Source organism: Anolis carolinensis, chromosome 6 (genome assembly GCF_035594765.1).
Source record: "Anolis carolinensis isolate JA03-04 chromosome 6, rAnoCar3.1.pri, whole genome shotgun sequence".
Taxonomy (NCBI): domain Eukaryota; kingdom Metazoa; phylum Chordata; class Lepidosauria; order Squamata; family Dactyloidae; genus Anolis; species Anolis carolinensis.
Window position 1 is genome coordinate 106,768,874 of NC_085846.1, and position 25,848 is coordinate 106,794,721.

The following is a 25,848-nucleotide window of genomic DNA, read 5'->3' on the forward strand; positions in this document are numbered from 1 at the left end:
GCCCGGGGAGGGGAGGAGGAGATCGCTCCTTCCCTCCCCGGGCGGCGAAGCCTCCCTCTTTCCAACCCTGGCCGCGCCTCCCACGCTGCGTGGGAGGCGGGGCCAGGGCGAATAGCATGGGAGGCGGGGCCAACCCTGGCCCCGCCTTCCACCCAGCGTGCCCTGGCCCCGCCTCCCACGCAGCGCGGGAGGCGGGGCCAGGGCACGCTGGTTGGGAGGCGGGGCCAGGGCGCAGGAGGCGGGGCCGGCGGGGGGCGCTTTTCAGCGCCCCCGCTTAATATTTAAATTTATCTCCGACCGGCCCTGGCTCTTAGAAATGTTTTGAATGAATATGGTTAAGACACCTGTACTGTGAGCTTTTATTTTCTGTTTTATTTTTTGCCTATACTTTCTGTGGCCACCTCGGACACAGTAATTTTGGATTTTTGTAGCAGCTCTGCTTCAGTCCTAGGGTTATGGAGAATGATCTAGTTAAAATAGTCATGTCTTAAGGAGGGCAGGAACTCAGACACTTGACAAACATCAGGCAAAAAGGGGTTAAAGGTAACTGGATTGGCTGAGGGATAGGACTAGGTAGAGAGGAAAAGATGGGGGGGGGAGCAGAAAGAAAATGTCCAATTCAGAGAGATGAATATGGTCAAAGATACAGAAGAGCACATTTCAAACATGTAGACAAATCTACACTTAATGGTTTAGCTTTGCTTGGTTGGCAGTAAGAACAGAGGGACAGTTTGTGTGAACGGTTCCTGAAATGGAGCTGCTGATCTCTGTGTTCTCCAGATTAAAACATTTCACAGCTGTAATGTGGCAGCTGGAATCAGATGCCTGCTGTGCAAAGGTATAATGACGTATGTTAATCGTATACAAACTGCTAAGTTCAAAAGGGAGAATAAACAGTATTGTAATGCCCTTTCCTGTTAGAGATGCATTTTGTCCCTAGGCAGCTCTGTTCCAAAGAAGAAAAGTTGCTGGCATCTCTGTGGTATCTTATTAACCTAAAAAAGGTTTTAGCTAGCAGGATGTTTACCTCTGCCCAACAAGTATGATTGAAAAGAACAGCATCTGACATGGAAATGGCAACAATATTAAATTGACAGAAGATACTAGAAGCCCCAACATTTCTGTATCAAATTCCCCTTTCCAAAGAAAAGAAAAGTTTCTGGATACAATGCGTCGTCTTCATCATGGAAAGAAGTGACAAGTGGAGTGCCGCAGGGCTCCGTCCTGGGCCCGGTTCTGTTCAACATCTTTATTAACGACTTAGACGAAGGGTTAGAAGGCACGATCACCAAGTTTGCAGACGACACAAAACTGGGAGGGATAGCTAACACTCCAGAAGACAGGAGCAGAATTCAAAACGATCTTGACAGACTAGAGAGATGGGCCGAAACTAACAAAATGAAGTTCAACAGGGACAAATGCAAGATACTTCACTTCGGCAGAAAAAATGGAAATCAAAGATACAGAATGGGGGATGCCTGGCTTGACAGCAGTGTGTGCGAAAAAGACCTTGGAGTCCTTGTGGACAACAAGTTAAACATGAGCCAACAATGTGATGCGGCTGCTAAAAAAGCCAATGGGATTCTGGCCTGCATCAATAGGGGAATAGCGTCTAGATCCAGGGAAGTTATGCTCCCCCTCTATTCTGCCTTGGTCAGACCACACCTGGAATACTGTGTCCAATTTTGGGCACCACAGTTGAAGGGAGATGTTGACAAGCTGGAAAGCGTCCAGAGGAGGGCGACTAAAATGATTAAGGGTCTGGAGAACAAGCCCTATGAGGAGCGGCTTAAAGAGCTGGGCATGTTTAGCCTGCAGAAGAGAAGGCTGAGAGGAGACATGATAGCCATGTACAAATACGTGAAGGGAAGTCATAGGGAGGAGGGAGCAAGCTTGTTTTCTGCTGCCCTGCAGACTAGGACACGGAACAATGGCTTCAAACTACAGGAAAGGAGATTCCACTTGAACATCAGGAAGAACTTCCTCACTGTGAGAGCTGTTCGACAGTGGAACTCTCTCCCCGGGGCCGTGGTGGAGGCTCCTTCTTTGGAGGCTTTTAAGCAGAGGCTGGATGGCCATCTGTCGGGGGTGCTTTGAATGAGATTTCCTGCTTCTTAGCAGGGGGTTGGACTGGATGGCCCATGTGGTCTCTTCCAACTCTACTATTCTATGATTCTATGAAATTTCTGTGAATGAATACAGTTATGCTAGTGAGGCAGTTGTGAAAAGTTTCTTCTGTAATAGTTTAAATAATTCATATTGGCTAGTATACCTTTTTGACCCAAAATGAGCACATTCTTTCTAAAAAAATAGTCACATCCCAGTATGGGAAAGCTTTCTGGCTTTGGTACTTTACCACTACCATGGGAAAAACAGGTTGTGATCCCATAAATGTACCTGGCTTTTGAAGGCAGATTTTTTCCCCCTAAAAGCCTCACCTCCTCCCAAACGTGCACAGGAGTTGCAGAGGAAAAGGGAAATGGCACATACCTGCTTTCAGTTCATGCAGCCATGTCTTTAGGTCCACAGTACAGTCCACCAAATTAACTGTTACAACTGAAGATTACACAGCAGTAATTGATGAATGGTGGAGAGGATTTTCTTTGGAATAATTATACCACAGCAAATATAGGTTTTTCAAATCTTGCTATTTAATAGACATTACTCTAAAGTCTACTGCAGAGATGAGCAACTGCAAAGAATCCAGGGTTAGTTCTTTCCTACCTGGAATCTTCCTGGATACAGAAGAACTACCCTGAATCCCAATAGTGTTTAAAAACAACAAAAAAAGATTGTGGATAGAAAAGTGGCCCAGGGAATTTAGACACAAAACAGCAGGGGTGGGGGGTATGCTTTGCTCACCTCTGGATTAGGCAGATCATGAACAAGGAAATTCAAAGATGCATTCTTCTGTTTATTTGCTTGTTTGTTTGTTTGTTTAACCAGCAAAGGTGATTAGCTAGTGTAAGCCAGTGATTGCAAGCAGAAATTGGTGTAGAGTTTAAATACAAGCATGAATAATTTCTTTTAGTATTAGTATGTTGGGCTTCACACAGAATAAAACAAGGATAGTAACTATAGTAGGCATGTATACACTGACATTGCTAGTGGTAAAATGTACTTTAGACCAAAACAGCCTTTATGAATTTTCATTCTGAAGCATTATAAAGTGGAACCACCCTTTAATCAAAGATAATCAATAATATGATTACCTCTTATATCTATACTATACATAAATGTTAATATAATTTCAACGCCCTAGATACTGTATGGTCACAATAATAGATTTGGATTTTTCCCCATAACAGTAGTGTTTCAAGCCACACCTTTAATACAGTACTACCAAAGGACAAATATAAAATAATAAAAATACATTGGATTTTTTGGAGAGTGGACAGATAGCATTATTAACAGATGAGAATCTGTTAAAGATGTTTCCCATTCTGAACCCTGTAATAATTGTATGTTCCAATATATACAATATACCTGCTGTCACATGTGCGGGATATGTAATACACACAAGCTACACAGTTGCTAAACTTTGAGGCAAACTCTGAAAACTGAGTATACAGTCAACCCCATCATATGCACTGGAGTTAGGGACATTCCTGACAAAGTGAAAAGGCACCAGTTTTTTAAAAAATCTTTTTTTAAAACATCATCTGTGTTCTCCAGCATGGCTTTCACCAGAATTGCACAGAACAATCTAGAAACTCACAGAGAACATTTTGAACAAAACTGAATGATCAAATCCACAAAAATCAAAACCCATAAATATGGAGGGCTGGTTGTACTTTGCAAGCACCGACAGTATATGCAGTAGAAAACACATTGCATAGAGATGGTTGGCATGTGTGGTTCAGTCTTTAGTTGAAAGCTTTCTGTGTCTTCATGCTATTCTATGTGTACTTTTTTATCAGAATAGTTCATAGTCCAGCAGCAATTTCACACCTCGATGTACAATTATTATTACAGTATACTACTACTATGTGGTAGAACTGTTCCTGCCCCCCTCAACCAATTCAGCAAAGACTTAAAGGGAAGATCAGTATAGCTAATACTATGTGTGTTGTGGGTTATAGTGAAACTGGTGGGTTTTCACTTTGGCAGGAATGTCCTTAACCCCAGCACATGTGATGGAGTTGACTGTATGCTCAATTTTCAGAGTTTGCCTCAAAATTTAGTTCATATTCTCAGCTGGAATGGCTATCCAGGTGCCCATCAAAGATAAGTGAGATGCTTCTGTATAGTCAAACCATTTCTGCTCATTTCTCTACTACTATTCATTAGGTTAAGTGCTTGTCATATTTTCATTCTTGAAGGAGCCCTAGGAAATAAAGCAATGAAAACGTAATGCTGTTTGCTTTGGTTCTCCAGAGACAACTGAAGATTTTAATGCTCAGCAAGAATTTTGTTTCCCTGACATGAACACAGCTCTAGTTACTATGCAACTAGTATACACGTATTAAAATGCATCATTCAGAAGTCTCACATAGGTGACAAACCAAGTGGATTATGTTAACATTCAATTTAGTTTGTTCATTGCATTTGTTATACAAGTGTCAAGGAGTTATTTCAGATTGTGTGATGATAATTTTCAGTGACCTTACTTTTAAACTTGGACAGACTCAGCATCATCAAATGACTTTATCAGTCAAATATCACTTTTTACTTTACAGATCAATATTTTTCACACCTTAACAATGTGCTGTTGTCTCTTTTGTTGATACCCTTCTTAGAAGCAAGCAGTAATTATTTTCAAAGATGGAGAAACCTGTTTATAAACATTGCTAGCTTGCTACGCAAACAAGTACAGTCATCTGTCCACTCTTTACTGCAAATGCCAGTTGTTTCCATGGAGTCAGCTGGGCAGACTATCAGTTCAATGTATCATGAAATGGACCCTGCTATTTCTTTAAAACATTGGTTTGACAGATCATCTACTCTTACAGCCTGTTATTTATTGCCAAACTTGATAACCTGTAATCGTGTTCTTTAGAAAGTAACTTTCTGGTAGTAACAACAACAAAATGAAAAAAATAGTATTTGAGACTAGAAGCACTGTAGCAGTTGTGGGTTGGATCTGAAGATGTCTGAGCAGACCTTTAATTGGACAGTAGAACTTTCCTGAAATGGCATAGAATGGGGCACACGTTATATTAAAAGAAGAAAAATATTTGTTAGTGAAACTGAATAATATAAAAATACCCAAGTCATTTTCATGAAAGATTGGATATAAACTCTGAACATTTTCAGTGCAATGTATCAACTACATTGACTGCTAATATATTCTATATACAACTGTTAGCTGAATATTATGCATCATTTAACTTTCTTTTCTCTTGCCTTGCAGCTTAGACGGAGATCGATATAGTTCTCTTTGAGGAGCCAGAAAGCAGGCAGCTCATGACTTCTGATCAGGACACTAAAGTTGTGGCTGAACCGCAGGTGCAGCAAGTACAAGAAGTTAAAGATAGTTCTCATCTAGTAAGTATAATGATAAAGCCTTGCATGAAGCTGAAACTATTTTAGGTGCTGTTTGATACTTGCATGTCTTTCAGCATTTGTCAAACTGTTTTCCAAAAGAATTGCACTGCGTTCTTCACACTGTTCATTATCATGCAGTTCTAGTAAGTACAGGCAGTTTCCAAGTTACAAACATCTGACTTACATATGATTCCTAGTTACAAATGGGGGTGAGACAACAGGTAATCTACTTCTCGGAAGGGAAGTCACTCCTGTGAGAGTTATCATGGGAAAAAGATGCCTCCACTGAAGCTTTATTGCCAATCCTTGTTGCCACAACAGTCCAAAATGTTCAAAATCCAATTGTCACAGGGACGGAAAGTGAGGCAAAATCTTCTGAAAAGGAACACAAGACAACAAAACAAACATTACAGGGGTGTTAACCCCTCCCTGATCTATTCCAAACTAAACAAAATATTTTGGCCAAAGTGACATAAAATTTATCTGTTCCAACTTACATACAAATTCAACTTAAGAACAAACTTAGAGAACCTATCGTGTTCATAACCCAGGAACTGCCTGTATATAAAATAGATAGTATCTTTTAGCTTTTGGTTGTGCTTGCCATACTTACCTACAGTAGAAATATAATAATAATAATAACAACAACAACAACTTTATTCTATCTATCTATCTATCTATATATATATATATATATATATAAAATTCAAATTTTCTTACATGCACATACATTAAAAGTGGAACAATAAGGATAAGTGAGAGTTGGGGAAGGGGGATAAAGGTAGGAAAGAGAAGAAAAAAAAAGAAAGAAAAGGAAAAAAGGCGGGGGGGAATAATAGAAGTAAAATTATATTATGTGTCCAACTTTATTCTTATACCCCGCCACCATCTCCTCAAAGGGACTCTGAGTGGCTTACATATGAGACAAAATGCTCATAGATACAAATACAAAACAATGTGTCAGAGCAAAAACAATTAAAATAAAAACATAGTTAAATATAACAATCCAGATAAAAAGCACAATTTAATAAAACATAAGGGTATAAAACCATTGATTGTGTTGAGAGTAACCTGTCATGTAACGCAGACAAAGTTTTGAATATACTTGAGGATTTCTGTTGCTACATCAAGTTTTCATTTCTATGATGAGTATATTCTTCATGGTGTTTTGGTCTCGCACAAGTGATGTAAGGTTTATATGTCCAGAAATAATTTTTTAGGTGTAGTGTAGATGCAATTTTAAATAAAAGTAATCAAGGTGTTAGGATCTATCTCTGCAAGAAATATGATGAGCAGCATAGTCCATCTTGTCTTTTTACATCAGCTAGAGGCCCCTATCCGCAATAACATGCTATGCTAGTTTTATATCTGGAGCAGAATGAAGGAGGCGGGGCTGGGAAGACATCTTTCCACCATGTCTCCTGTATCAATTTGTCAGGACCCAGGCTGCAGAGCACCAATAACCATACACAGAGGCCAGAATCTATCTAATATCTTTATTGAAGGAATATATAAAGTTAATAAAAACAAGTGTAGAAAATAGTCCAGAAGTAGACCTTTCAGGAAAGGGCAAAATTAGTCCAAAGAAGCAATGTCCAATATGAAATATTAAGGTCCAAAGTTGTAATCCAATAACCGAAACACTCACTTTGCCAAGCAAAGTGAGGGGAGATGACAAGGTCCTTTAGTCCATGAAACTAGAGCGAGGCTAGGAAGCAACTTGATTCTTGGAAAAACAAGGCTTGATCCAAGGCAACAAGAAAACGAGGAACAAGAACAAGATCCGTGGTAATTACTTGGCAAGGTCCGGGAAACAAGGCAAGGCTGAGTCCTGGAAAGCAAGGCAAGATCCGTGGAGCAAACAAGGCTGAAAACGAAGGCTTGGAATCAGGAACAAAGGCTTGGAAGCGGGAGTAGCTGTCCACACACGCTACTCCGGTAGCTGACGAATTGACTCCGCAAGATCCCTTTGTGGGTAAAACACCTAAATAGGGTCCCGTTTTCCCGCCAAAGAGCAGTTCTCTGGAGAACCAGAAACGAAAGCTATTCTCTGAGTCCAGATGCATGACTCCTTAAAGTTTCCCATGGAAAGCAGGCTTAATCAGCTGAATGCTTAGCAGCTATCCTAGCACTCCTGCGAGATGCCTGTTCGACTCCCCTCTGTTGTTTACAAAAATCATGGCGAGAAAATGGGGGAGATTTTGGCTCAGGGCTTGTTTGACAGACTTCTGGAATACAAACCTCCTGCAGGTGCAAAGGCTCAATTTCTGGCTGAGATAGTTCCTTTTCTGGCTGAAATGGTGGAAAACCCAAGTTTTCCTCTTCATCTGTCACAACAGCACTAGGAACAGGACTACATGGCCCATGAACCATCACACTATCCCCCCCTCAAGCCCCCTCTCAAACTGGGACTCTCTCCCCGAGGCGCGAGGCCGCGGCTTGGCGGGATAGGTCTGATGGAAGCGGCGGGTTAATTCGGGGGCATGGACTGTGGAAGCGTCTTCCCAAGAACGTTCCTCGGGGCCAAAACCCACCCAGTCAATGAGATATTGAAGGCGGCGGCGGTGAAAACGAGAATCCAAAATGTCTTGAACCTCGAACTCCTCCTCCCCATTCACCAAAACAGGAGTGGGAGCCGGCCGGTCTGCATCAGGGCGCACACCATCCGCCGGAAGGAGCAGGGAGCGATGAAACACTGGATGAATGCGCATAGAGCGCGGGAGTTGGAGTTTGAAAGTCACGGGGTTAAGTTGCGCCACCACTGGATAGGGACCAATGAAACGGGCATCTAATTTCCGGCAAGGGCGATGGGAGGGCAAAAAGCGAGTGGACAGAAGAACCCGGTCTCCTACCTTGATTTCGGGCCCTGGCTGGCGATGTTTGTCAGCGTGGCGTTTATAGTCCTCTTTGGCTTGGTCCAGTTGTTGGAGCAAAAGTTGTTGCACCGCTGTGAGTTCCTGCAGCCAGTCCTCTGCTGCGGGAACTTCTGAGGTTTCAATGACAGGAGGAAAGAAACGTGGATGGAAGCCGTAGTTTGCAAAGAACGGGGTTTCTTTAGTAGAAGCCTGGACCCCATTGTTGTAGGCAAACTCTGACAGCGATAACAGGGAAGCCCAATTGTCCTGCTGGTAGTTCACATAACAGCGAAGATATTGTTCCAAAGTGGCATTGGTGCGCTCAGTTTGCCCATCTGTTTGGGGATGATGAGCCGAAGATAAACGAGAGTCTATGCCCAATAGTTTTTGTAGTGCTTGCCAGAAACGAGAGGTGAATTGGGACCCACGGTCTGTGACCAAACTCTTGGGCAATCCATGCAATCTGAAAACATGTTGTAGGAATAGATCTGCAGTCTCTTTGGCCGTGGGAAGGCCATCACAAGGAATGAAATGGGCTAACTTGGTGAAAAGGTCCACCACCACTAGGATCGTGGTGAATCCACAGGAAGGTGGTAGATCAGTGATAAAATCCGCAGAGATTATTTCCCAAGGGTGGGATGGGGTAGGGAGGGGGTGCAGAAGCCCTGAGGGCTTTTCCCTTCTTGTCTTGGAGCGCTGGCATACTGGGCAGGTGTTGACATATTTTTCCACATCTTTGCGGATCTTGGGCCACCAGAAATCTCTTAGGATCAAATGCATGGTTTTGAATAGTCCGAAATGCCCTGCTGGCTTGCAGTCATGACACAGACGAAGTGCTTTTTCCCTGCCCGGTCCTGGGGGGATGTAAACATGATTTCTATAGCAAAGTAGCCCATCCTTAAGCGAAAAGGGAAAATGTAGTCCTTGGCGAAGTTGGTCCTGTACCCAGGCATCTGCTTGCTGACTAGCCCTGATTTCCTGAGCACAAAGGGGCCCTGGAGTAGAGGGAGTTGATTCAATGGGAGTGGATTTGGTGTTTCCCACTGTGAGCGTGGCAAAGTTCTCGGGCTGTAGCAGCTGGGAATCAAAGGTCTCCTTGCGCCCTGCAGCGTATTCCGGTTTCCGTGACAGAGCATCTGCTTGCTTGGTCTGGGCTGGGGTTACATAATGAATTTGGAAGTTAAAACGTTCAAAGAATAAAGCCCAGCGTTGTTGCCTCTGATTTAGCTTGCAGGCAGTTCTTAGATGCTCTAGATTCCGATGATCAGTATGGACTTCAATGGGAAATTTGGCCCCTTCTAACCAATGTCTCCAAGTTTCAAAGGCTGCCTTTATGGCCAAAAGTTCCTTTTCCCAAATGGTGTAATTCCTCTCTGGTGCGGTCAATTGACGGGAATAAAAGGCACAAGGATGGAGATGATCTCCCACTGGTTGTAGGAGTACAGCCCCAATTGCCACATCGGAGGCGTCCGCCTGCACGACAAAAGGGGTTTCAGGATCTGGATGCTGAAGGATTGGCTGGGACGTGAATAATTTCTTTAGTTGCTGGAACCCTTTCTCTGCTTGATCTGTCCAGCGGAAAGGCTGTTTCCCACGGATGCAGCTGGTGATTGGGTCAGACCAGCGGGCAAAGTCTGGAATGAACTTGCGGTAGTAGTTCGCGAACCCCAAGAATCGTTGCACCTCTTTCTTGTTGGTTGGCGCCCGCCATTCCAATACTGCTGAAACCTTTGCCGGGTCCATGGAGAGCCCTAGTGGCGAGACGCGGCACCCCAGGAAATCTACCTCTTGTAGATCAAAAGCGCATTTTTCCAGCTTGGCATAAAGTCCATGATCCCGCAATCGTTGTAACACCATTCTGACGTGGTTCTCATGTTCTGATTGTGATCTAGAAAACACCAAAAAATCGTCCAGGTAGATGATCAAGAACCGATCTAGATAATCCTGAAAGATGTCATTGACAAAATGCTGGAACGTTGCGGGAGCTCCACATAAACCATAATTCATAACTCGGGACTCGAATAATCCGAATTTAGTCTGGAAGGCGGTCTTCCACTCGTCCCCTTCTCTGATGCGAACTAGATTATAAGCCCCCCGAAGATCCAGCTTGGTGTAGACCTTGGCTCCTCGAAGTCGGTCTAGTAGGTCCGAGATTAAGGGCAGGGGATAGCTGTTCCGCTTAGTGATATTGTTCAATGCTCTATAGTCCACCACCAAGCGTAAGTCCCCTGACTTCTTTTTCACAAACATCACTGGGGAAGCGGCTGGGGATTGAGAGGGTCTGATGAATCCCTTGCGAAGGTTTGACTCTATGAACTCCCTGAGAGCTTCTTGCTCCGGTTCAGTCAGGGAGTAGAGATGTCCTCGCGGGATCGGGGCCCCCTCCACCAAGTCAATGGCACAGTCATAAGGTCTATGTGGGGGTAATCTCTCGGCTTCTTTTTCATTGAATACATCCCAATATTCTGAGTACTTCTTGGGCAAGGTGATAATGGGTTCAGTGTCTGTGGCATGGCAGACCTTGGCTACAAGGCAATGGTTTTGGCAATATTTTGAAGCAAACTGCAGTTCTCTGTTGGACCAGGAGATGCTTGGGTCGTGGAGTGTCAGCCATGGAATTCCCAAAATCACAGGGAAATGGGGAACCTCGGTAACAAAGAAGGAAATCTCTTCCATATGTTCCCTTATCCACATTCTGGTGGGTTCCGACCACTGGCTTACTGGACCCGTCTTGAGGTGGCGGCCATCGATGGCTTGCACCACACGGGCGTTCTTGAAGTCGTGATATTGTAATCCCAGAGAGTCGGCATACTCTCTATCAATGAAGTTGTTTGTGGCTCCTGAGTCTATCATGGCATGGACCATGACGGGCCCTTTTTTTGCTGACCACAAGGTGACCACTAGAAGAAATAGGACCCCGGTTGGCGGCTCTTGAGTGGGTTTTTTGACCGGGTTGGCGAGCCTCTCTACGCCCGGTCGCTGGCTTCCCCCGCCGGCTGTGCGCCAGCCGCCTCAGACGTCTTCGTCTCCGTGGAGGACGCCGCCGCCAGTCGTGCGGCGGGCTTCCCCTTGGCTGGACACTCTCTGGCGAAGTGGCCCCCGTTTCCGCAGTACCAACAGAGATTTAGGCGTTGGCGGCGGGCCTTCTCGGCGGCATCTAATCTGGGACGCACATTGCCCAACTGCATCGGCACCTCCTCGCTCCCTCTGGGGTATGGGGCTGGTGGCGGGGGTCTCCATACTGGACGCGGCTGGACGCCGGTGGGAGCGGGAGGTTTCGCCCCAGCTCTACCGCTCTGGCCTCGGACCCATTGTTTTCTGTTGGCAAGCATGACTTCAGCTCGTAAACATTGATCAATGAGTGCTTCGAGAGAGTGGGGGGGATCCACCTTGGAAATTTCCTCCAACATCTCGATGTTGAGACCCTCCCGAAATTGACCTCTGAGGGCTATGTCGTTCCATCCGGTGCTGTGGGCCAGCACTCGAAACTCGGCTATGTACTGGGACAATGGTCTGTCCCCCTGAGAGAGGCGCCGGAGTTTATGGCCGGCTGCCTCCAAATTGTCTTCGATCCCCCAAGTCGCCTTAATGTGATCCAAGAAGTGTTGCGCTGATCTTAGATGTGGGGAAACTTGGTCGAACAGTGCCGTCGCCCAGTTGGCCGCTGGCCCGTCTAAAAGGCTGTAGATCCACGCCACTTTGATGTCTTCTTGGGGAAACTCGGCATTGCGGGCCTCTAGATAAGCCTGGCATTGGCGACGGAAAACATGAACCTTAGAAGCTTCTCCAGAAAACTTGGTTGGCAACGCCAGGGCCGGGAGACGGATTCCGCGTTCCTTCAAACCCTTTATTTCTCCCTCTTGCGCATTGAGCTTATCACGGATGCGGTCCACTTCCTCCTTGTCGATGGTGTAGCTGAGTGGCTGGCCTCCCGATCCGGCTCCGGTAGACATTCTGGCCTAGGTTAATTGGTGCTTAGGGTGGCGGAGTCAAACTGTCAGGACCCAGGCTGCAGAGCACCAATAACCATACACAGAGGCCAGAATCTATCTAATATCTTTATTGAAGGAATATATAAAGTTAATAAAAACAAGTGTAGAAAATAGTCCAGAAGTAGACCTTTCAGGAAAGGGCAAAATTAGTCCAAAGAAGCAATGTCCAATATGAAATATTAAGGTCCAAAGTTGTAATCCAATAACCGAAACACTCACTTTGCCAAGCAAAGTGAGGGGAGATGACAAGGTCCTTTAGTCCATGAAACTAGAGCGAGGCTAGGAAGCAACTTGATTCTTGGAAAAACAAGGCTTGATCCAAGGCAACAAGAAAACGAGGAACAAGAACAAGATCCGTGGTAATTACTTGGCAAGGTCCGGGAAACAAGGCAAGGCTGAGTCCTGGAAAGCAAGGCAAGATCCGTGGAGCAAACAAGGCTGAAAACGAAGGCTTGGAATCAGGAACAAAGGCTTGGAAGCGGGAGTAGCTGTCCACACACGCTACTCCGGTAGCTGACGAATTGACTCCGCAAGATCCCTTTGTGGGTAAAACACCTAAATAGGGTCCCGTTTTCCCGCCAAAGAGCAGTTCTCTGGAGAACCAGAAACGAAAGCTATTCTCTGAGTCCAGATGCATGACTCCTTAAAGTTTCCCATGGAAAGCAGGCTTAATCAGCTGAATGCTTAGCAGCTATCCTAGCACTCCTGCGAGACGCCTGTTCGACTCCCCTCTGTTGTTTACAAAAATCATGGCGAGAAAACGGGGGAGATTTTGGCTCAGGGCTTGTTTGACAGACTTCTGGAATACAAACCTCCTGCAGGTGCAAAGGCTCCATTTCTGGCTGAGATAGTTCCTTTTCTGGCTGAAATGGTGGAAAACCCAAGTTTTCCTCTTCATCTGTCACAACAGCACTAGGAACAGGACTACATGGCCCATGAACCATCACAATTTAATGATATAATGATATATAATAATATTATACTATACTAATATTATAATACATTGTATATACATGTAATATTAATAATAATTATAATTCATTATTATAATTGTATATTTATATTACATGCAATATTACTAATAATATTGCGATATAGTTGTATAATATATATTGTATGTATATATACTTGTAAACCGCCCTGAGTCCCCTTCGGGGTGAGAAGGGCGGTATATAAATGCCGCAAATAAATAAATAAATAAATAGTCTCACAAAGGTAGATTGTTTTTGCTTTCTTTTCAGTTCAGTCTACCTTAGACATTGAGAAACATGGTTGATGTATGTGTTGTTCTAAAACAGTTTTCTCCAAGATGGAATCCTCCAATGTTTTGGACCAAATTGCTTACAATTTACCCATCCACATGTTGAAAATACTCTTCCCCTCCCCCAAAAACAAACTTTGATTTTGCTGTTTTGTATGAGATACACCATTTTACTTGGCCATTATACATAATGAGACATAAGCATCAATGGATTTTGGTATACACTTGGGTCCTGGAAGCAAACCCCAGCAGATACGAAAGGCCTACTGTATATCACTCACCCCTTACTGTGCTAGCTGAAACTGATGGGTATTGTAGCCCAGAATGTATGGAGGGCATCAGATTCAGAAAGGCTGGTATGGGCTCAGTGAAGATATTCTGCAACTCTAGAGATTACACAACTAAAGTCATGATGTAGTATTGGCAAGCATAGAATCAGCAGAGTGAATTCATATAACCTCATGCTATTTGTTTATTTTAGGAGTCAGCATATTTCTCTTGGCCTTAAGCATTTGAACCTAGATCTTAGGATAGGGATACATTCATGGGATTTTAATTTTACCTTAACGTAGCTTTTTCTTACTTACTGTGTTGATAAAGATTTTCAAACCTTCAATGCAGGCTTTTGAATTTAAACCATTATGAGCTTCAAAGAAGTAGCAGCAGCATTTAGTTCTTCCTACAGATACTGAGTGAAACTCAGAAAACACAAAAAACAAGTGGCAAGACATTGCATGTTATTATCTCCTTACTTGGAACATGGGAACAACACCTTGGGTAACCCAGAGAAGACATCCAACTTATTAGCTTAGGGGTAGTGTTGCCCAGTGTATAATTTAGTCTAGAAAGTTGGCACTGAGAACTATATATTCATCTTGGTCAGATTGCAGCCAAACTTGCTTAGCAGTCTTGTCCAAGTTACATCACATGTAATCGTTCTTTCATTGATTTTGTAGTCTTTCTCTTGCTGAATTGCCCTAGGTGTTGTGGACAGAAAGGTATTTCTTTGCTAATGATTACAACATAGGATACTGTAAATTACAAGTTGAACATTGGCAAATAAGATATTATTTTTCTCTTCTGCCATCAAAGACAAGGTGATGAAATTTTTGTATGGGTGTTTTTTAAAATGTTGCTGTTAGGAATTTAATCTCAGTGGAAATCTCATATTGTGTATTCATCAGATTATTTCATCATTATTTTAAAATGCTTATTTATACCCTCTTTTTCTGTCTACAAGGAGGCTTAAAGCGGTTGTCAGATGAGCGTGCAGTATGTAACAGGTTAGGTGTGCAGGTGCCCTCTATTTAAGAATTTAGTCAGCATTTAGTGTAGTTTTCTCACAAGGCCTGTTGACGAGCATAACAAATGGTTCAGAACTGAAAGAAATGAGGATGCTCCCAATCCATAATATGTAGCTATAAGCTACATTGTTTGGAGTGTGTATGATAATAACGCTAAGGCATTTCTCAGTAACTGTACTTTGAGTTTTGAGTGGCAATAGCATATGAGCCCCCTGCACTGTTTAAACAGTACTATTTTTGGCATCTGGGTGTTGGCTTGCCTCCCCAGCAGCCTTAGTGAAGTGGATATAGGCAGAAAAGAGCTTACAGTTCCAGGAATTGCAAAAGAGAACTGGAAAAAATGGGTTGCTGTTTCAGCGACGAGCTGAATAACAACAAAAATGAGAAAATGAGCCTGCTGCAAAAACCTACAAAAGAGGAAGCCTCTGAAAATGGGATAAGTACAACTTTAACTTCAATTTTGGATACCTTGGAAAGGCAGGAACTGCATGTAATGCAAGGGACAGTTTGTGGAGAAGCTGCTTGTCATGACAACTGCATGGAATCAGTTAAATGTCATTCAAACTATGGTGTGGAGATGGCTGAAGGTGGCCATATTAGTAGTAGACCTTCTAGCCATCAGCTTGATGTGAAAAAGGTCTTGAGTTTGGAAGACTGTGAACCAATACTTGATGTGGCTGGTGAAAAACTCATGGCAACTATCAATGGTCATGCTCGATATATGAATAATGGAGGCAGCTATCATATTAATAGCAATAGTGAAACTGGATCTCCCGTAGTTAAAAATGCATTCTGTGCATTCGAACGTCCATCCGCTTCATGTGTTCCAATGGATTATAGCCAAGGTAGTTTCTTCCCCAATACTTTAAACTCATACGTTATAAAAAACAACACAGTTATGGACGAGTGCTTACTACTGCAAGGTGAATTGGAACCAGTTAAAAGCAATTGCAATTCAGTAATTTCAAGCAGAACTGATACAGAAACAGTAGCTTCAGCTTTTGCATATCTTGATATAGACAGGCACCACAGAAGCACCAGAAATGAATTCTACAGTATCTGTGTAGTTGATGACGATGTGAGAATTGATGCAGAAGAAGGGCAAGAAATGTTCAGTAAGGCTTGGCCTCTAGACAGTATAAAAGAATTCCGAATTCAGAAGCCAGTGCAGGTGCCAAGTGACATCAGCACCCTGAAAGATGCATCTTACAATATAAAAGGAAATGATTTCATGCCAAAAAGTGAAATAGAAATAAAAACTTCTGTTGGTTTACAGAATGGGGTCCACAGGTTAAACTCTGACAGTCTACAAGCAGATGGTCTAAGGGCACAAGCACATGCTGAGGAACAGCCTCAAAATAGCACTCAGGAAATGGATATGCTAGATAGTGGAATCTTTGTGAATGAATCAGTTAGAGAAAACAGTGATTCTCCAACACCTGTGCATATAGAGAAGAACATTCAGTATTCTCTGCTGTTGGAAAATATGACCTGTGCATGTCGTTCCACTCTTGATAATGGCACTAACTATGAAACTGATTCTCTACCGTTTGGATTCAGTGAAAATCTAAATATTGCAGCTGGAGAAAACTTGGAACAATTATTAGGAAATCCAGAGGTCACATCAGAAGATTACAAAATTCCCAGTGTCTTAAACTTTGCAAATCCAAGCAATTCAGAAAGCCAAGAAAATAATCTAAACTTGAAAAGCAGACAAGCATTCACAGCACATGCAAATACATTTTGGGCCATATCTGCCGGTTGTGATGAAGGAACACCCAACTATTCTGAAGAAGATGCTCATAGCCTAGAGCAGCTCTTGAAACATGAAGATGTTTCACATTTTGAAGCTTTCTGCAGCCATGAAAATATATCAGACAGGAATATTAAAATGCTTTCAGCTACAAATAGTTTTCTTTTTGAAAGAGCATCTCGTGTTCCAGAATTTAGTAGTAATGAAGATGGCAGCTGTATAAACCAAATGGATACTCAGAAAAATGGCATTCCATTGAAATCAAGTAGTTTGGATGAGGGATTATGGGAAAATGAGAATACATTAACTTTTTCTGGGGCTCGTAATGTGAATGGACATAAGAGAATCCAAAAGGAGAATTGCTTAGAAATTCAAGTTCAGTGTGAAGACTCAAAAATTGATGCTACAACTCATGAATATTCCAGTCCATTTAATGATGATAACAGCTGTTCTGACTCTTCAGAACATTCTGAACTGGGAAAAGTGGATTTTGATGATGAACATTGCAAGCTACAGGACAAATGTTCATTCCAAAGACTGGAAGAAGAACTGCGTATAGGGGCCAGTCTTCACAATCCAGGACTCCACGAAAGCAGCTGTTTCCCTGAACAAAGCACGATGAAAGCCATATCTCCTTTTAGACCCATAATAGCTGGAATTTCAGCTCAATATGAAGATGCATTAGAGGAAAACACAAAGCATTCTCATCCTGGAAGCAGTCTGTGTAATTTGGAAGCTGACATGGAATGTGCTTTTCAAACGAATTCTGAAAACAACCTGACCTCCAACTTGGAAGGTTGTAAAGATGCAGACAGAGTTTGCATCGACCCCAAGCAGGTAGATAAGTATGCTGCTACTCCTTCATATGAAATACCCCTTGTGTCTGTTAATGACCAAGAATCAGAGCCTGGCAATGAAAAACATGTATTAGATCTAATGGAAGACATTTTAAAGGAGTCTAGTAGTATACACAAAATGGATATAAGTGACTGTCAAGATGATATGGATAATTTATGTTTGGTGCATCCACTGTGTCAGTATGCTCCATTAAGTAGGTTGTTGTCAGCCACCAACCTTACTGATGATCCGGAATATCTGATGGGATATTTATGGATGAATTCATCTCTTAACAAAATTGATAGTGCATACGCTGCAAGTGAACCACTCCAAAACCAGGCTCAAGAGCTGCTTTCTCCTTCTTTGGATCCAGGAAAATACCCTTACCAATTGCTAATACAACAAAACTGTGATATTTGGGGATGGCAAGGTAGAGATGGAGACTGTGTAAGTATTTTTCAATCATAATTTGCTTCATGACACATCTTTCTGTGGTTTGAGCTTTAATTTTAAAGATTTTGATTTAAAGAATTGTCTGAAATTAAGAAACTTGAATCCCAAAATATACGTAGAAGCAGAATGTCACCTGTGGAAGCTGAATTGTTCTAAGTTTGCCATAACAACAACAACAACAACAACTTTATTCTTATATCCCACACCATCTCCCCAAAGGGACTTTGGGCGGCTTACATAGGGAACAAGCCCAGTGGAACAAAATTAAAATACATCACCATAAAATACATTTGCATTAAAAGGCATTATCCACATAAAAATGTCAAAAAAACATGAACTCAACGTTGATAATCAGTAGCCAAGCATAGTAGGCGTGGTCAAAGCTAAAAGGGTGGGCCAGGGCTTCTGCAATATACTACAGGGACGGGGCTGGTAATAAAGTACAAAGGTTACATATTAAGTAGGGCTAGAAAGGCCAAGTCAAATTGTTAAACCAATTAGTCAAAGGCACATTGGAATAACCGTTTTCAGGTCTTTCTGGAAGGTGGCCAGGGTGGGTGCTAATCTAATCTCTCTGGGGAGGGAGTTCCAAAGCGGGGGGGGGGGGGGCACCACCGAGAAGGCCCTCTCCCTTGTCCCCACCAGCCACACTTGTGATGGAGGTGGGAGCAGGAGAAGGGCCTCCCTAGCAGAACTTAAAATTTATTTATTTATTTATTTATTTACAACATTTATACCCCGCCCTTCTCACCCGAGGGGACTCAGGGCGGCTTACAAAAATTGGCAAAATTTAATGCCCAAATTACAATCATAAAAACAAAACAATATAAACAGATCTGTTAATAACATTGTTAAAACACATGATAAAAACCTTAAAAATGTATATATAATTAATTCCATTCATCCGAGATCCTCATGCTTCATCCTTAAATCAGGCCATGTCAACTTTGTCATTTACTCATCAAAAGCTTGGGCACATAACCATGTTTTCACGGCCCTTCTGAATCCCAGCAGGGTAGGAGCCTGTCGGATATCTCCAGGGAGGGTGTTCCACAGTCGGGGAGCCACCACCGAGAAGGCCCTGTCCCTCGTTCCCACCAGCCGCGCCTGTGAGGCAGGTGGGACCGAGAGCAGGGCCTCTCCAGATGATCTTAGTGATCTTACTGGTTCATAGGAGGAGATACGTTCGGACAAGTAGATTGGGCCAGAACCATTTAGGGCTTTATAGGTCAAAACCAGTACTTTGAATTGGGCTCGGTAGCATATCGGCAGCCAGTGGAGCTGGCTTAGCAGGGGGGTGGTACGCTCCCTGTATGCCTCCCCAGTTATTAATCTGGCTGCCGCCCGTTGTACTAGTTGGAGCTTCCGGGCCGTCTTCAGAGGCAACCCCGCAAGATGATGTCCAGATGATGTCAAGGCAAGATTAGGGATTCTGTTAGTGTACCGACCACCCCGCTGCACTACAGTCTCCCTGCCTGAGCTAGCTGAGGTGGTCTCGGGCCTGGCGTTGGAGTCCCGGCGGCTCATAGTGCTGGGGGACTTCAATGTCCATGCCGAGACCAACCTCTCAGGTGCAGCTCAGGACTTCATGGCCGCCATGGCAACCATGGGGCTGTCCCAATTAGTAACAGGCCCCACCCACAGTGCGGGACACACACTGGACTTGGTCTTCTGTCAGGGATGGGAGGAAGGTGGCGGTGTGGAGGAGCTCACCATCGCTCCGTTGCCATGGACCGACCATCACCTGATCAGGTTTAGACTTACTGCGCCCCCCAACCTCTGCAGGGGTGGTGGACCTAAAATGGTCCGCCCCAGGAGACTTATGGATCCAGAAGGATTCCTGACGGCTCTTGGGGAATTTCCCGCCTCCTCGGCAGGTGATCCTGTTGATGCTCTGGTCTCTCTCTGGAATGGAGAGATGACTAGGGCAATAGACACGATCGCTCCGGAGCGTCCCCTCTCGAGTAACCGAGCTAAACCAGCTCCTTGGTTTACTGAGGAGCTGGCAGCGATGAAGCGAAAGAAGAGGGAACTAGAGTGCGTGTGGCGATCAGAGTATAACGAGTCAGACCGAACACGGCTCGGCTCCTATCTTAGGGGATATGCCGCGGCAATCAAAGCTGCAAGGAGAGTCCACCTTGCGGCCAACATTGCGTCCGCACAGAACCGTCCGGCGGCGCTGTTCCGTGTTATCAGAGGGTTGTTAACTCCCACCAATCAAGGTGGGAGCCCTGATAACTCGGCAGCCTGCTGTGAAGCATTTGCTCGGTTCTTTGCAGACAAAGTCGCTCTGATCCGTTCCGACTTTGACACCATATTAACGGCAGTCTCTGAGGATGTAAGGAGTGCACCTGCTTGTCCAGTTTTGTTGGATTCATTTCAATTGGTTGAGCTCGAGGATGTGGACAAGATCCTTGGAGAGGCGAGACCGACCACATGCATCCTAGACCCCTGCCCATCCTGGCTGGTGAGAGAAGCCAGAGGGGGTTTGGCCGAGTGGGTGAAGGTGGTGGTGAATGCCTCCCTTCGGGAGGGCAAGTTTCCAGCGAGCCTAAAAATGGCTGTGATCAAGCCGCTGTTGAAAAAGCCATCATTGGATCCCACTCAATTCGGAAACTTTCGGCCTATTTCCAATCTCCCCTATTTGGGCAAGGTCTTGGAACATGTGGTTGCCTCGCAGCTCCAGGGATTCTTGGTGGACACTGATTTTCTGGATCCGGCACAGTCTGGCTTCAGGCCGGGGCATGGTACCGAGACAGCCTTGGTCGCCTTAGTCGATGATCTTCGCCGGGAACTGGACAGGGGGAGTGTGTCCCTGCTGGTTCTGCTGGACCTCTCAGCGGCCTTCGATACCGTCGATCACGGTATCCTTCTGGGACGCCTCGCAGGAATGGGACTTGGAGGTACTGTCCTGCAGTGGCTCCGGTCCTTCCTGGAGGGTCGGTCCCAGATGGTGTCATTGGGGGACGCCTGCTCGGCCCCACAACCGTTGACTTGTGGGGTCCCGCAGGGTTCTGTACTGTCTCCCATGTTGTTTAACATCTACATGAAGCCGCTGGGAGAGATCATCAGGAGTTTCGGGGTCCGGTGTCATCTGTACGCAGATGATGTCCAGCTCTGTCACTCCTTCCCACCTGTCACTAAGGAGGCTGTTCAGGTCCTGAACCGGTGCTTGGCCGCTGTGTCGGACTGGATGAGGGCCAACAAATTGAAATTGAATCCAGACAAGACAGAGGTCCTCCTGGTCAGTCGGAAGGCCGAACAGGGTATAGGGTTACAGCCTGTGCTGGATGGGGTCACACTCCCCCTGAAGGCGCAGGTGCGCAGTCTGGGGGTGATCCTGGACTCATCGTTGAGCCTGGAGCCCCAGGTCTCAGCGGTGGCTAGGGGAGCCTTCGCACAATTAAAACTTGTGCGCCAGCTGCGACCGTACCTTGGGAAGCCAGACTTGGCCACGGTGGTCCACGCCCTTGTTACATCCCGTTTAGACTACTGCAACGCACTCTACGTGGGGCTGCCTTTGAAGACTGTTCGGAAGCTTCAATTAGTCCAACGGGAAGCTGCCAGGTTAATAACTGGAGCGGCGTTCAGGGAGCGTACTACTCCTCTGTTACGTCAGCTCCACTGGCTGCCGATTAGCTACCGAGCACAATTCAAGGTGCTGGCTTTAGCCTATAAAGCTCTAAACGGTTCCGGCCCAGCTTATCTATCCAAACGTGTCTCCCGCTATGACCCACCTCGAAGCTTAAGATCGTCGGATGAGGCCCTGCTCGCGGTCCCGTCAGCCTCACAGGTGCGGCTGGCGGGGACGAGAGACAGGGCCTTTTCAGTAGTGGCTCCCCGCCTATGGAACGCCCTCCCCATTGAAGTCAGGCAGGCTCCCTCCCTCCTATCCTTCCGTAGGAAGGTAAAAACTTGGTTGTGGGGCCAGGCTTTCGAATAAGAATCAGCAGCATTAATTACTATTATGTATACTGGAACTCAATTGACAGACCCAGTCTTTTAAACTTGTACACGCCTACCTATATTTTATAAATGCATTTTATGAATGTTATATGTAAGTTAATTTTTTAACTGATTTATAGTGTATTGTACTGTTTTTATATGTCTGTTTTATTGTAAGCCGCCCTGAGTCCCCTGTTGGGTGAGAAGGGCGGGATATAAATATTGTAATAAATAAATAATAAATAAACCCCACTTAGAGAGCGTTGCAGTAGTCCAAACGGGATGTAACCAGAGCGTGGACCACCGTGGCCAAGTCAGACCTCCCAAGGAACGGGCGCAGCTGGCGCACAGGTCTGAGTTGTACGAAGGCTCCCCTGGCTACCACCGAGACCTGGGGCTCCAGGCTCAGCGATGAGTCCAGGAGAACCCCCAGACTGCGAACCTGTGTCTTCAGGGGGAGTGCGACCCCGTCCAACACAGGCTGTAACCCTATTCCCTGTTCGGCCCTACGACTGACCAGGAGGACCTATGTCTTGTCTGGATTCAATTTCAATTTGTTAGCCCTCATCCAGTCCGACACAGCGGCCAGACACCGGTTCAGGACCTGAACAGCCTCCTTAGTGACAGGTGGAAAGGAGTGACAGAACTGGACATCATCTGCGTACACAGGTTCATTGCAGAATATGCAAAGATAGGCTGGACCCAAACTGTTTAAGGCTGTCCTGTTGTATTCCTTCATAGATATTTCCTGAATCTCAAGTCTGGCTTTTGGGAATAGTGCTTGGGAGTAGAGAGAAGGCAAACCAGAAAAACATATTTTGCACAAGTGGAATTTTGCAATTTCCCTCCTGTATCCAGCTCCATTACTTTGAGTTGTTAAAACTAAGGAGTAATACCTAGATACCATCTTGTGACAGGCATCTTTTATTCCTGCCATCTTCGTATGTGAATTTACTTATAACATACTAGCTGTGCCCGGCCACGCGTTGCTGTGGCATTTTCTGGTGGTGTTGGTGAGAAATTGTTGAGGTAGTGGTGATATTGAATGTCTATTGTATGGTTGTCTTTATGTTTAGTATGCACACTGAAGTGGATTATATGGCAGTGTGGAGTCAAGAAAATTCCGTTCAAAGCAGATAATATAAGATTCTAAATGGGTTATATAGCTGTGTGGAACGGCCTTGAGTCTACACTGCCATATAATCCAGTTAAAATCTGATAATCTGTGGAAGAGGCCTAAGTGAGGCCTGACTGTGCCTGTCCCCTGGGCTGAGTAGGTTGCTAGGAGACCAAGTGGGCGGAGCTTAGCCTTCAAACTGGCAGCAATTGGACAAAAACTATTATTCCTCTCCCTGTAATTAGGACTTTATTTTTCTTTTCTTTTTGTTGTATCAACCTAGAGTCGTGAATGATGGGTTGTGTTGTCAAATTTCGAGGTTGGGGGATCTGTAGTTTTGTTGTTTTGTCCGCTGCCCTGATGCCATCACTCTTTTATATATATAGATTGTGCTTGAACTGTAGTATATTTTAGGCAATCCCTATTGGAAAGTAAATCATGTTACCGTCTCTTACATAGCGGCTCAAGTATGAGGATTTTCAAGGGAATTTTACTTCTTTTATGTAGCTTGTAGGCTTTCATGATTAGTAACTGTTTGCAGAAGCCGGTGAAGATCTAAGCAAGAGATGTCTGGATAAAACTGTGTCGAAGGTCCTTTCCAACAGCGCTTTAAATTTGAGAAGAGCTTCTAACGTCTTGGACCTGTGACTTATTGGTACTGACAGCATGTTCTTTGTCACAGAGCAGAGCAGTGTTGATACACAAACATATACATCACACTACATCTACCAAGAATGTACAGGCCCAAACCATGAACTATATGGTTGCTTACCTCTCATTTGTGGAAGAGGTGACATGAATTCTGTGTAAGCAATTTCCTGATGGTACATAAAATATTCTTTACAATAGTATCAATAGTACTTCAACCTTAAGAATGTCTTAACTAAGTTCTTATAAATTTGCTTTTGACTGGACACACTTAGAAGTCTGCATAGCTAGATGATGTCATGTATTTTTCAACTAATGTCTGTAAATAGTTGTTTTGCTGACATTGTGGTATCTGTCTTGTTCTTGGGCAGCTGTAAAAGAACCCTATAGACTTGCTGTTTCATTTCCATGTTGAATGTCTATCACATTTATCATTGATGGCTAGGTAGTACTAACAGCTTCTCTCAATCCTTTTTTCTGATCTTCTTAGCTTCAAAATATTTGTTTTTTGTCATACGCGTGATGATCTTTGTTAAGAAAGGGAGGCATACGTCTAAGTGATACACGTAAATGTATTATAGAAATATTCCCAAATATGTTTTTAAGATTCCCAGGCAATTCAGGAATGAATTCTTTAAGAAAATAAATAGGTTTTTTTTATCTCAGCTATATAGTTACTAGATGGTTAAACATGGTTTGTAATGGCTGTATAGCATACTCACTTAAGATATATCATGTTGACCAAATGTAGAAAAATTTAATATGTAAATGTATTACTAATATTCAACTATAAGCTGTTTCAGCACAGAACAAGGGACTCTTTCTACCAGTAGTTAGTGTTTGTGTGTAGAGTGTGTGCGTGCATACATATATATCGGTCTCTCCTTTCTTCTGTTCATATTCACCTCTTTTCAAAGCAATAGCAACACAAATCCAGTGCAACCTGAACAATTTCAATGTTTGCCTTCAACTTCTGTTTTGCCATTTTATAAGGTGCTACATTTCTGCTTCCTTCAGTATTTTCACATCCAGAATTTGGTACAGTTCCAGAAGATAAAATGTTTGCATGCCAGAATTTAAGCATTAGTTTAGTTTGGGATTCAAAATAGACTAATATTAATAAGATGACCTCCATTTTGGCAAGGCCCTACGTTTTATAGCAAACATTTTAATGAAGTAATACATTTTATTAATTTACCTTTGTGTCCAGGAATGTGAGCTACAAGTGGCTTTGCTTCTGCATAAACCTATGTTCTATAACCTGTTGTTGTTTGCTAGACACATGTCCCAAATACATTATTTTAAAATTCATGTCCAGTTTGCAATTTAATTCACACTGTAAGATTGCTCTAGTATGAACCTAGGGGTTGCTTGTTCAGTCTACCATTAGCACTGGGCCTCTTGAGTGATAGGCAACTTTAGTCACTTTTTATTTCTCTTCATGTGCAATTTGAAAGTAGGTTTTAACATAATTTTATGGGGCTGTTCAAAGGATTATAGTTATTGTTGACTTCTGGTCTGTATTATGATTTCCTTTTTTGCACTCATATTTTTACTGCTGACTGTTATTATCTCAAATATATGTTTCATTGTAATTATCGTTCCACAGTTTAGAGTTATCACACCCATTTAGAAGAGAAAAGGAGGATGGGTTCATTCATAAATATGAAACCATAAATTCGGTGCCATAAATGGGGCAGAACTTTCACACACCACCTTTCCCCCATGTGTCCTCTAAAAACCAGCTAATGGGGGTTGGGATCCCTTAGGAATACTTTCAATGAGGGGTTCAGTAGAAAGCCTTTACAGGTGTGTAAGGAAATGGCATATTGTGAGTATTGGGAGCACATAGCAGTGGTATTGAGGGTAGATATTGAAGGGACTTCAATGAAAATAATTTCTTCAAGTAAACAGAAGAGCAAGTTGCAATCTGAGTAAGTGTAGGTGAATTTAATCAAAACATTTCAGAATATACACATAGCTATGTTAATGGTTATCCATTTTTCTCAACAATTAAGTTAGGGTAATACTTGTTGAGAGTACACATAAAGGACTGTTTCAGATAATCAGTAGTGTATAGTACATGTCTGGCACCACTTCAGTGGAGCATTTACTAATTACAGGGATGTCTTCAGTCATGGGAAAACAAGTTGATAAAAAGAGATGGAACAAATGCCTTGTTGCTTTATTTATAAA

At 43.7% G+C, this 25,848-nt stretch overlaps 1 protein-coding gene across 1 annotated transcript in view; it reads left to right on the plus strand.

Annotated features, from left to right (window-relative positions):
- larp4b (La ribonucleoprotein 4B) overlaps positions 1-25,848 on the plus strand; it is an 81,023-nt gene that overhangs the window by 20,215 nt on the left and 34,960 nt on the right. The window contains exon 2 of the mRNA XM_062958194.1: positions 5,354-5,487. Coding sequence (XP_062814264.1) covers positions 5,407-5,487 — 81 coding nt within the window. The 5' untranslated portion in view covers positions 5,354-5,406. The remainder of the gene's footprint in view (positions 1-5,353; positions 5,488-25,848) is intronic.